At 48.2% G+C, this 18,457-nt stretch overlaps 1 protein-coding gene across 1 annotated transcript; it reads right to left on the reverse strand.

Annotated features, from left to right (window-relative positions):
• Positions 1-528: 528 nt before the first annotated feature.
• On the reverse strand, positions 529-17,072 carry LOC127604154 (protein shisa-7-like). Its single transcript, XM_052071108.1, has 8 exons — positions 16,784-17,072; positions 7,672-9,024; positions 7,016-7,258; positions 6,095-6,211; positions 5,698-5,831; positions 4,216-4,455; positions 3,738-4,128; positions 529-2,658 (listed from the first exon to the last, which is right to left on the reverse strand). The coding sequence occupies exons 2-8, from the start codon at positions 8,040-8,042 to the stop codon at positions 2,289-2,291; spliced, it is 1,866 nt and encodes a 621-aa protein (XP_051927068.1). The 5' UTR covers positions 8,043-9,024; positions 16,784-17,072; the 3' UTR covers positions 529-2,288.
• Positions 17,073-18,457: the final 1,385 nt, after the last annotated feature.

Raw genomic sequence — 18,457 nt, forward strand, 5'->3', positions numbered from 1 at the left:
ACGCACGGCTACCGTCCGTATTCAACACAAAACGCAAAACAATGATGGTGCATTCATTGCGCCTAGGAAAGGGCAGATAGGTGACGTTTAACATGAATAAAACGGCGCTTGAATCGGATTTTACCGATACCCACCAATGCATCGCGATGAATCTCGATTTCACCCGTCAATCGCGTCGTACCCAGTGAATGAGCCGATGCACTCGCATCGCGCACGTGCGCATCGATGTATCGATTAATATCGATTATTTTCCACACCCTTATTATTCATGCGAGCTATTGCAGTTACGGTGGGCTCGAAAATTATTTTTGTCAATGGGATGCAGGGTGCTGGTATGAGATTTTTCCCCGAGTTGACGTCACAAGACACATAACTGACAGACATGGCCCCGCAACTTTTTGTTTTTTGTCATCATCCACAAGCCAGGTTGATGGATGCCTGTCATCACGCCCGACATGAATTGGCAACAAGCCCATTTTTCTGTCCTGGTGTCATTTGCTTGTATGAATGGATGCAGACAAGAGCAAAAAGCTTTCAAAGGATTTATTTGTCATTGTCAACCATTGTAATTTGTACAAACCCAAAGTGAGAAGAAAACAAAGTGTGAGGCCTTTCTTCAACATTGGACAGGATGTCCTATATGAAAAGTCCTTTCCAATTTGAGGTATGCAGAGGATTTTACAAAGATTACATGGCCACAATTTGCACACGCGCACACACACACACACACACACACACACACCATGTCAGCCTGACACCAAGAAGACTTTTCAGGTTTTCTCGCCGAAGAAGAAAAAAAGACAAAGACGAGTGCTCAAGTGGCTTTGGTCAATGACGACAGCGACGGATCACCTGTTTTCACTCTCTGAAAAGTTCGTATGAGGCTCAACATCCGAAGGAGGAGTTACACGTATGCATGCACGCACACACACAGGACATCATGACAGCGACATCATGGCTGTGACATCATCATCAACTCCGACACGTGGACCTCAAATGCCATTTAATGCAGCGACTCCCCACCACAGTAGCTTCTCAGGTGTGTGGTGTGAAATGATCCAATGTCACAAAGTTCCATCTATTTTGGATGGAAGACAAATGTGCCAGCTCTCGCGTGCAGTGACATGCCGACCAACGAAACACTCACTCAGGTTGGGAAGCACTGCCCAAACACCAAAGCGCCACCAGACATGAAGGCCCTTTTTTCCGCCATTCCAAACGTTGATTGCGTCGGCCCTAAGTCACTTGAAAGCGAGAAAGTAAGAGAAAAGGACAGGCGCACACAGCACACACACCTCATCAATTGTTTTGTGTTTATAGCCCTTAGTGTCATCAAGTGTGCCGCCGGCCAGGCATCCGTCCGGCCCGTGGCTCTGATGCCCCCCTTCCCAAAGTGTTGGCATTCCACATGATGGCTGCCAAAAGCTGCTGGCGACGACGACACGGCGGATTTCTCCGTTTTTGCAGGTTGTGGGCCTTGAAATACAGTCGAAGACGCGTTGGCGCACCGGCTCTGCTCCAAAGCGGCCGACAAGTTGACAAAAAAAAAAAAAAAAGCTAATTGTTTTCTTCAGTTGTGCCACTGAGAGGAGGAGCGATTATGCAAGTAGGGGTGTGGACATTTCAGACACTGAACTCGGTGCATTAAAATCAAACTTTGAAAAAAAAAAAACCAAAAAAAACACCCAAATAGAGTGGCGCCTTGAGATGGGAGTTGAATTTGTGACCATGCTCGTATCTCAAAGCATTGTTCGGTGAAATGAATGGGGGGATGCACTTTTTCCATCCCCTAAACAAGTCAAAGCTTGAGTTTGACGCGATAAAATGCAGTTCGAAGTAAATTCAAAAGAGACAACGCAGATAGATTTTGTCACAGGAGGTTACTTTGGGATTTTTTTGTTTTCTTGATACAAGCCATCGAAGGAGAACGGCGCCTTCCTTCAATTCTTTTCCTCCATCATCCATTCGCATTGTCCTCAATTTGCTCTCACACCGTGGAACACGGTTCTATCCTGTTTTCTTACTTTGGGGGCTCCTCTAGAGACCAAACGATTTTACCTACCTTGCATATCTCGCCAATTACTCGTTTGCGTGTCTGTGTGGATCGATCTGTGTGTGAGTTTCAGTTTACGTGAGTGTGTATGTGTGCGTGCGTGTGTGTGAGTGCGGATCTCCTTGTTACGTTTTGCGAGTGTGGATGGCCAAACCAGCGCCAGGTAAATCCGCTCTTCGTTTTTGCTCGATGTCGGTGCCCAAACAAGCTTGAAGCGCGGCGCTGTGTGCAGGCCTCACACGGTGACCTCGTTCTTGCTGCCAGTCCTCAGAACGCGTCCCCCGCCGAGCCCGGGGATGTAGTGGAGCTGCTCGACGGTGTTCTGCCGCATGTTGGCGAAGGCGCTGCGGCGGGCGGTGGGGTGGCCCTCCCAGCCGCCGTGCTTGTGGCCTGGCGTGGGGTGCGAGTTCATCTTGACCATGTGGTGGCGCTCCATGGATGGCGTGGCGCAGATGTTCTGCTGCGATTGCGCCTTGTGGTGGTGACTCAGGCGACCCATGGTGGGCACCATGCCGCCGCCACCGCCGCCGCGTTCCACCATCAGGCCCATGGCCAGCAGCTGATCCTCCAGCCGGTCGGGGGACATCAGGAGTCGCTCGTGGGACCTGCCGCCATTGGACAGTATAAGCGTGCCTGAGCGGCTGATAGATTCGTGGAAATGTGTGCACATTTCAGAGAAACGCCAGAGGTGTCAAACTCATTTTTGTCGCGGGCCACTTTGGAATTATGTCTTCTCTCGGCGGGCCGTTACGACAGTGAAACTGAATAAATGTTTAATTATCACATCGTATTACCCCGAATATAACACTGTGCTTTTTGCATTGAAATAAGACTGAAAAAGTGGGGGGGTCTTATATTCGGGGTCTTGACATTATACCCATTCACGACGCTAGATGGCGCCAGATATCATTGAAGCGAATGCTGAACTTGACTCCCCAGTCCAAAGTGAACCCCTGCCACGAAGAATAAAAATAAAAATAGTGGGAGCACGAAGAAGACAAATAATAAATAGCAGGAAGAAAGAAAAGAAAATAACAGAAAATTGAGAAATGGAGCGACAATCTGGAGAAGAGTGGGTTGACGATCGGCCAGGATAACCGTCAGCTGAGAAGTTATGTCATTTACATTTCAAAAACCAGAAGCCATCCATTCATTTACAAATGTGATTGCACTTTAGATTTGAATGAGGCAAAATAACATGCTTTTTCTCTCAAATGTATTGTTATAATCATTTGTTTCAGATGTACTGTCATTTTCTTTATAAAAAAAATAATTTAGTGTTCAATAAGTCTTTTTTTCAAATTTGAGTCTTGAAAAAGAGGGGGTCGTCTTATCATCAGGGCCGTCTTATATTCGGGCCAATACGGTACTATATTACTTGTACACACACAAAGAAACAGTGGCTTAATAGTTTTGAAATCAGTCAAGTATTTGTCTAATTATGGCGAGTGTAAATCGGGTCACAAAGTTATTGCAAAATGTCACTGTTATTTATTACATATGACAATCGAATACGATTTCGGTACAGATTTAAGCAAGGGTCAAGGAAGTTGACACATGATTTGCTTTCGCAGGCCACATAAAATGATGTGGCGGGCCGGACCTGGCCCACGGGCCTTGACTTTGACACCATGGCCATCATTTGTGTGTGTGAATTTTTGTGCGATTCTGCGTGCAGTGTCACCTGCGCAACGTCTGCGAGTCGGCGCCCCTCATGTTTCTGTAGTAGTGCTGCTGCTGCTGCTGCTGCTGGTTCTTGAGGAGGCGGGACAAGGTGTTGCCCTCGCACAGCGCCAGCAGCTGATCCTGCGAGCGCACGCGGCGCGGCGGCCGCTCGAAGTTGATGCCTCCCCCAGCGTAGTGCGCCGGCACGGGCAGCGGGTATGGGTTGGGCGTAGAGGGCGGCACGTAGGGGCGGGGACGCGAGCCGTCGAGCGGCAGTGTGCCGCGCGACGAGCCCGCCGTATAGTCGCCCGCCCAGGGGAGCTGGTGCTGCGACGAGTAGAAGGACGGCGGTGCGTTGGTTGAACGCCGCTTGGACCAGGAGTAACCCGGATACTCCTCCAGCTCGCGCTCTGAGACAAATGGGCGGGGGGGGGGGGAACCCACCAATCAGCAGCTGACACGCGCAAAGACACACTGAAGGCACTCTTGGGACTCACCGAGCTTCTTGAGCGAGCTGTATCTGGTGATTTGCGGCTTGACGGCGGCCTCGTAGGAGGGCGGCGACTGCGCCAGGTTGTGAAGGGAGTGGGAGAAGGACGCGTGGCTGGTGCTGTGCCGCATGCCACCACCGCTGCCCGCAAATGGGCCCCCGCCCAGGCTTTTGCCGCTGCTTGCGATGAGTTTAGGCCCCGACGACAGCTGCGGCGTGCTCATGTTGTTCATGCGGGCGCCTCGCTCTGAACACATAAAAGACGCGCGGGTGCGCAGGTTGCTACATGGCTGCCATCACCGTGGCGACGGCAAAAAAAAAAAAAAAAGTCACGCCATGGCTGTATCTCATCTCATCTTCGCAACCCTCCTCAATCGTCGCCACACACTCAACCACTGACATGACCACACAGTGATGCACACACTGGATGGGACGTGCGCTATGACGAACAGCGCCCCCAACACACAAACACTCCGATTAACGCACGCACTAAAACACGCTTACACACAATCTGACGCACGGGTACAAACACGCTCAAATAAACTCAAAGTGACATGTTCACAAAAAGTGGACACACAATCACTCACATTGACATTCAATGCAGCCAACATTCTAATAATTCTTGCTTTGCAACTGTAAAGACAAAGCCGCCATGCGCACGCACACACACACACACACACACACCCTCACACGTTCTTATGTGGAGTGCAGAAAAGCAGCATTGGGACTGATGCACACACACACAAAAAAAAGATTTGAATGCTTTGATGTGAGAGCACCAGTGTGGAGGAGGGAGGACGCTCTCTTTGGCAACATGGACACTCATTTTCATTTCATCACACACGAGAAGACACACACACACAAACAAGACATACAGACAGAAAAAAAGCAAAGCATGAAACAAATACAAATACATTGCTTCTTGGTTGCCTTGGAGACGGCCGCAGGCCTTGGCAATGCTTTGTGTGGCAGGAAGCAGGCGGTGGCGGTTGGGGGTGGGGGTGGGGGGCATGTGGACGCAGGCGAATGTGAGTGATGGGAAGGTCAAAGAGGGGGAGGGGGCCAAAGCAGACAACCTACATATCACACAAATGCAAAATGACACTAACAGACACATGGAAACGGACAGACGTGCTGACAAACACACTGGTAAAAACACACGTGCAAATGGACACACACACGGCAGATTTAAAGTGACATACTCTGTTTTTCAAATCTAAAAGCGACTAAGAGGCTTTTAGTTTTCTCAAGTTGACAGAGTTGACACATCCAATATGGCGGACAAGCAGCAACTAGCCAATACCGTCCAATGAGGCGACCATGTCGACGCTCGGGATCGGCACGAATCGGTCGTGACTCAAACTAAGATGCAAACTTGCCGTTTAAAAAGTGCTTTGGACACTGTTACACCGCTTCGATTTTTCATTTGTTGGACGTTGTCGGCAGAACAGATCAGAGTTCGAGTATACCGGAGAGAACGCTCACTCACTGCGGTTGTCCTTGCTCTGTAGGATGGGCGTGTACAGGTTTTTGGGCGGACGTCCGTCGGCGGTGGTCAGCATGTTGTTCCTCTCGCCGTGCTGCACAGGACTGGACTGGTGACGCAGGATGTCCACCAGCGACCTGTCACAAGCAGACAGACACCATGGAGTTTGGGGCGCCGGGTGTGTGCACAGCGCAGTCTCATATGGAAAATGATCCCATTTCCCTTGTGAAAATATCAAGCCCCTGGATTGCTCTCATTGACACTGCGTGCCGCCGGCGCAGACAAACGACCAAAGGTACTGGTGATAAAAAGTCTTTCTCAAAAAGGTGAAATGGAATCATGTTAGTGGAGGAGAATGAAACGTGAGAAGGCGTCCCAGTTTCTCGAAGCGGCGTCTCACCTTGGCATGTTGGCGTCTCGGTTCCGTGGGCGCCGTGCCACCTTGGCAAAGGCGAGCCGCACGCCCACGGCCGCCACCAGCGTGAAGGAGATCACGCCACCGATCACGTAGGCCGTGCTGCCCAAAACAGACCAGCAAACGCGGTTCAGGGGTACAAGTGACGGATAAATCAGTTTTTAATTGTTAGTCTCCCATTAGAGAGCGGCGACCGAGTCTGTCCTGTCCCGCGCGGTCCAGCCAATTCGCATCCTAATCCAGCCGGCTGTCCTAAACCAGTCCTGTCCTAACCCATCCTCACTTGTCCTGTACGCTCCACTCCATTCACATCAGCTCCAATTCCTGCCTAATCCATCCTGCACCTTCCTATCCTACGTTGACTGAGCCCGTCCTAGTCTGTTCTGCCCTGTCCCCACCTGGCCTAGCATATCTAGCCGGTCCTGTTCCTTGCTGTCATGCTCAGTCTTGCCACAAGGTGTCCTGTCCTGGCAATTGCTCGAAGGTTTAGAAATGGTGCAATATCCTCACTACTTTCCATTAGCCTGTAATGAGCATTTCATTGCAAGTTAGCATGAAGCTAGCCAGTTTCATGACACTAAACGATACGGTTTGGTGTTTGAATACACAAAGTTCAATGGTGTTGAGTTTTGCAGTGCGTCACTTTTTGAGGAAACCGTCTAGGGGAGGCACAAGACCGATCGCCAAGGTGTCAAATCAACTCGCCTACACCAGCTGTGAAAGCCTTCATATCACATCAAACGAGTGACTCACGCCGCAGCTTCGATCAGGAGTGACAAACAGCTTGAAGCAAGCACATGTTGCCTAAAACGATTTTTTTTTTGTATTTTTCACAACCAGGTCAAAATTGGGAAGGTGTTCTCCCGAGATAAGCCATGGGCGAGCGGTCCGTCCATCCGCACCCACCTGCTGCTCTGCTGCTGGAGCGTCTCAAAGTCCGGGTCGGGTCTGATGTGGGCGGGCAGCGTGACGGGCACCTGCGGGTCGGCCCAGTCGGGCGACTTGTAGTTGGTGCAGGAGTCCTGGTCCAGCCGGTTGCGCTGGTGCTCGCAGCAGAAGCGGTAGTGGCACGTGCCGCAGCAGTAGATGAAGCTTCCCTTGGAGCAGTTGAAGGTGCTGTCGAAGTGGCCCATCACGTCGAAGTAGCCCCTGTGCGCACAAAGTGCGATCAAGCATACACGCAGCGCCCTCGCCTGGCTTGGAGGTCAATGAGTAGCCAACAATTCTTAAAAAATAAGCATAGGCAGAGTCACAGTTTCGCAAATTCACTTTGTTTTTTGAACCTGATTTGTTTTTCCATCATGTTTGTGGAATAGAGAAGGAAGCAATTTTTTACAATTGCCTTTTCCAATAGGATGATATTTAAATGATGCAAATAATGGCTATTATCTTTCGCCAATGCCAGGTTTGTCCGGAACATGTGCCCAACCATCATCGGGGCCACACGGCACTTCTGCCAAAACCTCAACTCTGCTGCGGCACTGTCGAACGGTCGCTAGGCAACAGCAGGACGCCTCTGCAAGCGAGCGTCGGCCAACACGTTGCCGTCACGCGTGTCCTACCTGCACACGTCCACGTCCACCAGCTGCCTGGGGGGCGGCGCCACCTGGGCAGCGCCCAGCGGGGGTTTGAGGGCGTCGGCTGTAACATTCCTGGGCAACATGGTCTGGGGGAGGGGCTTGGGGGGCAGCTGGGCCACGGACGGCGGCCAGTCGTCGCCGTCCTCCGCCTCCGCCTTCTTGAGCATCAGCGGCGGCTCGTAGCCGGTGAGAAGGAAGAGGGTGGCGTGTTTGCCGGACGCTGAGGAGGCAGGGTTGCCGGACGGCGGCTTCCTGACATCGTTATCGGTGGTTACCGTGGAAACAGCAAGGCAGGAAAAAAGCACCAGGGAGTAGCAAAACATCCCCGGTGAAATTGTGTCTTTCATCGTCATGTTGTTATGACATATAAACAACAAAACAAAAGCCAAGGTCCGTTGCAGGATGACGTCAAAAAAGCTTCCCAAACATGAAAATTTTCATCTGGCGCCTGAATGTAAACGTCAAGGCGTTCTTGTGTAAACGCAGCTTGTTGCTAGGCGACGCGTTCAAACATGTCGCCGCCGAAAATGTAAACTCTTCATCATCCTAGCTGGAGCGCAAAATGGATGAAAGGAGGTGGAGTGCGTAAACATTGAAGGTTTGCATGTAAACTTTTCAAAGACTCGCTTCAAGTAACGCGAGCGGCGGCAAAAGTTGACGAGGCTTCAAGCCGCCGTATAAAAGCGGATGACCAGCAGCTGAATGAGCCTCAAGGCAAACGCGTGATAGACAGCCAAGGGAGGGCGGGGAGGGAGGGGTCACTGGTGGCGTAACCCGAGAGGAGGAGGGGTGGGGGGGCTTGCGACACAACCCCAGAGGTGGCGGTTTGGGAACAGGGGGGCCTATGTGCTGAGGTGGCCCTTGTGCGCGGAGTGTCTCTGCTCCGAATTGAGCTCCGGCCAGCAGAAGAGAACGAAGAAGGGCTTGGCCCTGGTTCGAATGCGGCGGTACGGTTCTGCCAGCACACTAGACATGAACGGGTCCCGGGCTGATCAGTTGCACAGAGAAGAAGAAGAAAGAGGGGTGGCCCGGAAGCGGAGTCTAAGCAGCTATGGCTTCGTCGACGCGTGGACGCGAGGTCTGCGCTGTGGCGTAAAGGGATTGTTGTCCGGCGGAAGAAGTCGAGGAAAGAGCAGCAGGAGATGGTCGGATGCCGTCCCCCGATGAGGTGTGGCGAGGCATCAAAAGCTCCCACGCACTACTTCCAGACTTCCCGATTCTTTTTTTTTTTTTGCTCCTTCTCGTGACACGCTCGTCACTTTGGTGCCGGCGTTTCGTTTGGGACATGGGGAAATTCTCCAGGGTGATCACGGCTTCTTCCACCTTCTCCTCGCACTGTAACAAAACACAAAAACACAGTTGGCGTCAACTTCATATGACCCGCTTTTAAGATCAAGATGAAGATCACGCGACTCAGTTGCGCAAATGACTCCAGTCCACCAGGTTACAGTGCGGCTCCTGAGGAGCAGGAGGCACACAAGCTGAGTCCAGGAATAAACGGTAGAACAGGCGCAAGAGTTAATCGACAACAGAAGATTAAATTAAACTACAACCCTCAATGAAATGTTTAGAGCAGGCATGTCCAAAGTCCGGCCCGGGGGCCAAATCCGGCCCGCGGTCGAATTTCATCCGGCCCTCGGCCCCTGTCATAAAATCAGTGCCGTCTGGCCCGCAGGTTGGGCGCAATGGAACACGTGTTGCATTGACTGAGGTCTCGTAGACTGGTGAGTGATGTTTCATAGAGTACTGCTTCCCTCTAGTGGCTAAATGAGTAATAGCAGTCACTAAATGAATAATAGAATTTAGACACTAAAGGGCATCACTCACGAGTTAACAAGACATCACTCCGTGTTTATATTGACTGATATGTCATATTTCAAATGAATCCTTGCAGTTGTGGATATGTGTATTGCTTGTTCATTTCCCTGTTGTTCGAGTCAAAGGTTTTGTGACTATTGAAAAGTCATGGTGATACATTTTATGTTTCAAATCAATCAATTTGCACTCAGGAGACTTCCGTTTAAGAAAAAGTCAAGTGAATAAGCAGTTGCATGTGATATACCTGTTTCAAATGAACCAAAAGAAATTCTTAAGATTGTTGAACTTAAAATAAAAATGGAAATGTGAAACAGACTGGCTTACTAAAATGTCTTGAACAATATTGTTGTTCAATGTAAAGAATGTCAGCCAAGGTCGGCCCCCCGACATTTTACCACATAAAATCTGGCCCCCTTGGCAAAAAGTTTGGACACCCCTGGTTTAGAGAATCCAAATCCTCCGTCAATGTTTTGTCAGCTCGGCCAATGCGAGCGCACGCCACGTTGATGGTTTTGCGTTTGTCTCGCAATGACTTTCCACCTGCTGGCGCGGCGCACACGGCAGCCATGAAAGCACGAGGAGCAACGAGATGGACAAGCGGGAAGAAGAATCACCGGGAAATCAAAAGGGCAAACGCTGGCGTCCAGTGAGAGATGAACATCCTTTCGATGGAACAGTCGTCATGGAAACCTTCCATGTTATAAAAAAGAACATTGATTTTGCTGACATTTGGGTCCATGTGAATTATTAAGACTGCTATTTGTACATTAAGACCAAAGGTCAGCTGGAACTTATACGCATGGAAATGTCAGGGCACAAATTGACTACTATATGACTGGTCGCTAGTCGCTAACAGACAAAAAGACCGGTCACCAAAATGAACACGACAGAATGGACACCAGTCAACTTTCCCTTTCTGAAACTAACACGCTAACAGGAACCGCTAGACCACAGGTGCCAAACTCAAGGCCCGGGGGCCAGTTTTGGCCCACCGCATCATTTTCTGTGGGCCGAGAAAGCAAATGAAACGGCTTCCAAGATGCTTGCCAAAATCTCGACAAAATTAAAAATTCTCATCTGTAATAAATAAGAGTTAGCTATTGTAAGCATCGTCTTGTTACCAAACCCCTCATTTCAGTCACTTCAACAATAGTTGAATAAAACGGCCTTATTGACTTCTTTTTATGGTTTCAGTCATAACAGCCCACCAAGGGATACGGTAACTAAAATGTGGACCATGACAAAAATAAGTTTGACACCCGCGCTCTCAAATGTGAAGCACGCATGCTAACCACTCATCAGGTGTGCCGCGGGCTACAAAGACAAGCTTACAGCGTACGTTGGCAAAGTTGCGTTTTATTTGACACCAGAGCTTGAGGACGCGCTCAGAGAAGTTCGGGACCAAAGAACAACATTTGGGTTTTAAAAAAATAATAATTAAAATTTAAAAATCCTGCTCTTTTTACTGTTTGAATGCGGCATTCCCAGCATTTCCCACAATGCACTTGACACACCCACGCAAGCGCGGGTGGCCGGCCGCTCGTTGACTCGACTCCGATGTAGGCGGAAAAAATAAATAAATAAAAATCACCGTGCACCATCATCGTCCTCGCCAACGCTCGCTTGCTCCCTCCTGGCGCATGATGACTAGCAAAGTAAAAGAAGAAGCGGGACTATCAAAATAAATGAAGCCATTTCTCTCACTCAATTCAATTGAGTAGAACCAGGATAGAAAAATAATAAACTGGAGGACCACATATGATAGAAAAGCTTGAAAAAGAAATGTCTAAACAATGTAAAACACCGTATTGGCCCGAATATAGGCCCTGATTATTAGACGACCCCCTCTTTTTCAAGACTCAAGTTTCAAAAAAGACTTTTTGAACACCAAATTAATTTTTATACAGAAAATAATGACAGTACAAATTATTCCAACAATATATTTGAGAGGAAAAGCATGTTATTTTGCCTCATTCAAATTTTAATATTTGAACATTTAAATAGGTAAAATGAGTGCAATCACATTCGTCAATGAATGGCTTCTGTTTTTTGAAATGTAAATGACATAACTTCTCGTCAGCTGCCGATTAACGTGGCCAATCTTCGACCCACTTTTCTCCACATTGTCGCTACATTTCTCAATTTTCTGTTATCTTTTCTATTATTTTCTTCTCACGGCTATTTTTTATTTTTCTTCTTTGTGCTACCGCTATTTTTATTTTTATTCTTCGTGGCAGCCGTTCACTTGGGCCTGGGGAGTCAAGTTCAGCATTCGCTTCAATGATGTATGGCGCCATCTAGCGTCATGAATTGGTATAATGTCAAGACCCCGAATACAAGACGACCCCCATTTTTTCAGTCTTATTTCAATGCAAAAATCACCGTCCTATATTAATAATAATAATAATAATACATTTTATTTGTGGGCGCCTTTCTAGAAACTCAAGGACACCTTACAACAAGCAGTTAAAATCACGAGTACAATGTTAAAAACTACATCAAATAAGATAAGAAAAAAAATACAACAAAAATAAATAAATAAAAATAATAAAAATAATGGCTTTATGGTCTGAGTGAATAGGCTTGTCGAAACAGATGTGTTTTGAGGCGGGATTTGAAATGTGTTAATGAGGCTGTATTACGAAGGTCAGCGGGGAGTGAGTTCCATAGCTGGGGAGCAGAGCGACTGAAGGCTCTATTTCCCATGGTGACGAGGCGAGCAGGGGGGACAGAGAGGAGGACAGAGGAGGAGGAACGAAGAGAGCGGACAGGCGTAGGAATATGGATGAGGTCAGATAGGTATGGAGGGGCTAGGTCATGAATGGATTTGAATGTGAGGAGCAGGATTTTATATTGAATGCGGTGTAGAATGGGGAGCCAGTGGAGATGTTGAAGGACGGGTGTAATATGGTTTATGTATGGTGTGAGTGTGATAATGCGGGCGGCTGAATTTTGGACCAGCTGAAGCTTATGGAGGGTTTTTTGAGGGAGACCAAACAGAAGGGAATTACAGTAATCGAGTCGCGAGGTGACGAGGGTGTGTACAAGTATAGCAGTGGACTGAGGAGTGAGAGAAGAGCGGAGCCGGTGGATGTTTCGAAGATGATAATATGCAGAACGAGTGATGTGGTTGATATGTGAGGTGAAGGACAGGGTGCTATCAAGGATGACACCCAGACTCTTGACCTGAGGGGAGGGGGAGATGGAAGAGCTTTCGAAGGGAATGGAGAAGTTGTTTATTTTGTTTAGATTGGATTTAGTGCCTATAAGGAGGAATTCAGTTTTATTGCTATTCAGTTTGAGGAAATTTGAGGTGAACCAAGATTTTAATTCCTGCAAGCAGTTGGTTAGGGAGGATGGTGGAAGTATGGTATTAGGTTTGGTAGAGATGTAGAGCTGGGTGTCATCCGCGTAGCAATGAAAATGAATGTGGTGTTTCCTGAAGATATTACCAAGGGGAAGAAGATAGATTAGAAATAGCAATGGGCCGAGGACAGAACCCTGAGGAACACCTGAAGTGAGGGGAAAGGGGTGAGATCTAAAACGTTTGAGCTGGATAAACTGGGTGCGGTCAGAAAGATAGGAGCGGAACCAGGAGAGGGGGATGCTGGTGATGCCAATGGAGGAGAGTCTGTCGAGGAGGATGGAGTGAGAGATGGTGTCAAAGGCTGCACTGAGGTCAAGCAGGAGGAGGATGGCGAGTGAACCGGAGTCAGCAGAGAGAAGAAGGTCATTGCATATTTTGAGGAGGGCAGTTTCGGTACTATGGAGGGGACGGAAGCCAGATTGAAATTGTTCGTAGAGCTTATTGGAGGAAAGATGGGTGTGAAGTTGAGCAGCTACTGTTTTCTCTAGAAGTTTGGAGATGAACGGAAGGTTTGATATGGGACGAAAGTTGTTCAAGTCGCAGGGATCAGAGCCAGGTTTCTTCAGTATGGGAGTGACAGCAGCAGTTTTGAGATGAGATGGTACAATGCCAGTAGAGAGGGAAGTTTGAATAATGTTAGTGATGAGAGGGGAGAGGGCCGGGATAGAAGCTTTGACTAAAACAGTAGGGAGAGGGTCAAGTTGACAAGTAGAGGATTTGGACTTCTGGATTAAGATGGAGACTTGGTGGACAGATGGGGATGTAAATGCAGAGAGTAGGTGGGTAGGAACCGGGGAGAATGGAGAAGGAGGGTTAGGAGCAGCTGAAGGGGTGAGTTGCTGGTGGATAAGTTGGATTTTGGATGTAAAAAATGAGGCCAGAGTATTACAAAAATCAGTGGAATAGAGATGTGAGGGAAGAGTGTCAGCAGGTTTAGTGAGTTTAGAAATGAGTGAAAAGAGTGATCTGGGGTTGCCTTCATTGGAACTGATTAATCCAGAGTAGAAGGTAGATTTGGCTTTGGATATTGAGTCCTTGTAATGGAGAAAGTGGGTAGTGTACATTTCTTTATGAATGGCGAGTCCAGTTTTTCTATATAATCTTTCAAGTTGACGGCCTTTTGATTTAAGTTGTCTGAGGGTAGGGGTAAACCAGGGTGCTGTTTGGTTGAAGGAGACAGTTCGGGTTTTGAGTGGGGCCAGGATATTGAGAATGTTATGGAGATTTGTATTGTAGTGTGTCAAAAACTCATCTGTTGTAGAAAGACAATCAGTACTGGGGAGGTTGTTGATAAGTGATTCTAAATTGTCCGGGTTAATGTCCTTGATTTTACGGAAATGTATAATGCGTTGTGGGTTGGATTTGAAAAATGACAGGTTAACATTGAATGAAAGCAATAGATGATCTGTGTATGGGAGGAGATCGGTTTTACAGTTTGTTGGTGATAATCCAATACAGCAGATCAAGTCCAGAATATGTCCTTTACTGTGTGTGGGAAAGTTGACATACTGTTGAAAACCAAAACTGTCCAGGCAGGAGGTAAAGTCTTTGGTGAGTGAGTTATTGATATTGTCCATGTGTATATTAAAATCTCCTAAGAGAATCACATTTGGTGATAGTGTATACAGATGGGTGATGAGTGTAGTAATGTCAGTGATAAAATTCTTGTTTGGTTTTGGTGGACGGTAAATAGTGGCAATCAGTGTGGGAGTTGATCCAGAGAGCTGTATAACTGTCGCTTCAAAAGATAAAAAAGCAGGCACATTTACAGGTGCAAATTTCCAATCCTCGCGCAGAATCATCGCGAGGCCGCCTCCCCTCCCAGTCGTGCGCGGCACAGCGTGATAAACAAAGCCCGGTGGAGTAGCTTCATTAAGAGTACCATAATCATTTGGCTGCTGCCAGGTCTCAGTCAGACACAGAATGTCAAACTCACGGTCTGTCAGGAGGTCGTGGACGAACTGGCCCTTGCTCGTAAGGGAGCGGATGTTCAATAGGCCAACGTTGACAGCAGTGCAGCTGCGAGCGACCGCGATGCTATCCGACCTCGGGACGCGTGTCAATACAGAGGCATCCGCACGGCGTCCGGTGTTCTTCCGTGGGCGGCGAGCGGTGGACCAGAACGACCTGATGGAGCTGGAGTTGTCGTATTGATAGTTTCGGCGTGAGCCCCGGTGAGTGCACCTTCGCCGGGGCACGTAAAGGATGTCCGGGTGTTGGAGCAGAGCAGGCGGTGGTGGACCGTGTGGATTAAAGTTGAGTTTGAGCTCAGTGGCTGCATATTGGTGAAGCGCTTCCAATGAGTGGTGGAAAACACACAGAGCGAACCAGCAGAAAGCAAGCCACTCACAGCTGATCAACATAGCCGGACCGGAGTAATGAAGTCGGGAAGCAGCAACAGTTAGTGGGTAAGCTAGCCGCTAGCCGCAACTCAACGACAACTCAATACTCGATGACAGGTAATGACAGTTCGGCCGATCGAGTGTGGATTGATCATTGTTCACTCGGTGACCATAAAAGCAGGTCGACATAAAATATGTCGGCTATAAAAGATAAAAAAATTGACAAAAAATGGACTTAAAAATCAAAAAATCACGGGGAGTAGCGGCGTCCAAAATTCGCCAGCGTTCACTCCGGAAGTGACGTGGGCGTTTTGCGGCTTACAAAAGTTACAAATCAGGATAGTGGGCACTTGGACAAATTTTAATGGATGATGGCGAACAAAAAAAAGTTATCAACTTCAACTGAGTAGATTCATCATATTCAGGCCAATACGCTATGTAAATGAGGAATGTAAAAAAAGAAAATGATCTGAAAGCACCAAGACTTGTACAACACAGCCGGCTTCCGATAGTCGCCTGCTGCATTTTGGCTCGTAAGTGTCTGGGACTTGTTTACGGCAGATGAAGCAAAATGGCGAGAGTTCGCGCAAAAGCCACCTCGGGGACTGGCCATCAAGGTCATGCATTTGTTTTTCATTCACTTCAGGGAAGGAGCGGTTGGATACCTGTTAGATTTCATTTTTCTCATCTTATTTTGTTTTTCAGGTAGGGGGAGTAAACACTAGTTGTGGAAAGAGAAACATTGCTCCATCTTCCGATCAAGTCGGCGATCAAATCGAGGTCTTCAAAACTCGCCGAATAAATCAATTCGACAAATGAATGCAGCAATCACTGAGGTTGCCTTTCCAATGTAGAGGTTTGCAATGACTGTCTCCCATCGATGAAATCGATACATCTGTCGCCGAGTGATGATGTGCGGGATGCATCCATTTTCTAAACATCGCTCTCATCCCGACTGGGGTCAGGTGTGACATCAGCGCGTAGTGAGGGTGCGAGTTTTGGTAAACGTCGCCAGCGGCCAGCTAAAGGCAACCTCATTTCGTCCCGTAAATCACACACACACACACACACACACACACACACACACACACACACACACACACACGCAGCAGCTGTCGAGAGACCGATATGAAGTAATTATCTTCCAGCGCGGTGAAGTCGCATCTGCGTGCATGCGCGACAACACGCCAGCGAGACTGTGCGCGTTAAGTCAAGAACGTCAACGCGTGCACGCGTATATGCATCATGTGTCGGTGTGTGTGGCTTTTGTCTCTCCGCGCGCGCGTCCTGCATGTGCGCGTCTGCAGCACCGAGCCAAGATGGAGGTTTGTTGCATTGTGCCCAGGAGGCGCTCGCGCGTGCACGAAGGGGGAGGCGCGTGCGGCGCCAACACTGCAGCAGCGCCACCCCCCCCCCCCCCCCACCTCCCATTACCCCCTTTTTTTGCGGCATGCTAAGAGGATAGGCTACATCTCGACCCATTGAGTGCACGGCATTGCTTGAGGGGCTCCCCCCTCAAGGGTGGGCTTGGGTGACAGGTGTCATTGAAGAGGACGAGTGTACGCACCTGTTGTGTTGGAGCGTGGCGTGTGTAAGAAAGCGCGGCGAGGTTGTGCCGTCCATTTCGCCTGAAAGCCACTATGAAAAAAAAACATCACCACAAATAAAAACGGCATTAATAAAATGTACAAAAAAAGCAGGCGGGACAACGCCTGTAGGTCCGCTTGTGCGGTCCGGACGGCTTCCTTCCTTCCTGTCCGTCCCGCTGCCTGCCGCGCAGTAGTCGTCGCTGCGCCTCTTGTCCATCCGCCGCCTCGCAGCTTTTTTTTTTTTTTTTGCCCACCTTCGTTTTCTTCAAGTTGCACCAATCAGCCAATCGGCACGCGAGCACTCGTGGCCCCCCGAGCTGATTGGCCATGACGCGTCTGGCAGCAGCGGCAGCTGCAGTAGCTCGCTTGCCATCCTGTCAGGAACACAAAGGAAATATTCAAGAATAAAAAACACCAGAGCCTTTTTCATCAGCGTACAAACTCACTTGTAGTCTTTGGCATTTGACTCAGCATGACCCAGACTTGATCTTAGTTTTACCGTTTGGTGCTTTCTCCCGTCCTTGTTACTGATTTATTGCTTTATTGTTGTATATATTTTGTTGTACATCACTTTGAATGCAGCGATGGCTGAAAGTGCCTGAGAAAAACACTTGAGTTAAGAATTAGCTCCACGAACAGCCTGATCCAGTGACAGTTTGAGCCCAGCCAGAAAAGTATAGTCCCATTATGCATTTAGAGAGTCCCAAATTTCGAATTCTGAAATGGTCTACTTATTCAATTGCATATGATAATAACGCAAACAACAACAATATACATTGATAATAGGTTTATTTCTTATAAACCAGGGGTGCCCAAACTTTTTGGACCGAAGATCTACTTTTCGATCAACTAACCTCCCAGGATCTACCCTTACCGGCACGCGCACACACACACACGCACACATGAACGCCATGATGAGAAACAGCCTGAAACTGAGGCATGCGATGCACTTTTGGAGCCTCTTAACTATCGTAGCTCACACGTACAGTTTTAAAGTGCTTCCCTGGGCCCTCCGAGATTCCTATTCTTTGCCCGTGCCCTCAGTGAATTGTACATGAAGCAAACTCTGAATGAGAATAATGACGATAAAAGATAGAGCGCAACAGCTCTGATTACAAGCTGCAATTGCAGACTGCTGAGCGCAAACAACTTCCGGTGACGTACTCGCGCGCCACCGAAAATTCAAGATTTACCTGCTTTATTTTATTTTTTATTTTTATTTTTTTGTGTGAAAATGAGACTGAGGATGATTAGGGTGCAGCGTACATTAACACAAAAATATTACTAACATGTACAAAAACACACAAATGGTTGGGTTTTTTTTTTCTCCTCGACACTCCTCGGATCTACTTGGGACCTGTCTTAGATCTACCGGTAGATCAGGATCTACCTAATGGGCACCCCTGTTATAAACAAATGCTGAAAAAAATGTTAATAATTCAGGCATACTAGATTTGCTGAGAAATAGGTTCTTATTTCATCCCATGGTTCAGTCTTTGAGTTCGTACTGTATCTCCGCAATAAACTTCCGCAGCACTTGTTCGCGACACTTGTTTTAACGCTACACAACATTCATGAAGGCCGATCTCGCCAATCTCGTCACGCGAGATTACTTAATGCAAGATCAAAACAACAATGGGGGCGATTGTCAA

The sequence above is a fragment of the Hippocampus zosterae genome, chromosome 7, assembly GCF_025434085.1.
Source record: "Hippocampus zosterae strain Florida chromosome 7, ASM2543408v3, whole genome shotgun sequence".
Classification (NCBI taxonomy): Eukaryota; Metazoa; Chordata; class Actinopteri; order Syngnathiformes; family Syngnathidae; genus Hippocampus; species Hippocampus zosterae.

Bases quoted from the DNA above. Each gene is read 5' to 3' on its own strand.
- LOC127604154 (XM_052071108.1), bottom strand. From the start codon at position 8,042: ATGACGATGAAAGACACAATTTCACCGGGGATGTTTTGCTACTCCCTG. The intron at 5,832-6,094 runs GTGAGACGCCGC...TGCTTGTGACAG, and splicing joins CGAGACGCCAACATGCCAAG to GTCGCTGGTGGACATCCTGC. The intron at 4,456-5,697 runs GTGAGTGAGCGT...TTATGTGTTCAG, and splicing joins ACAGAGCAAGGACAACCGCA to AGCGAGGCGCCCGCATGAAC.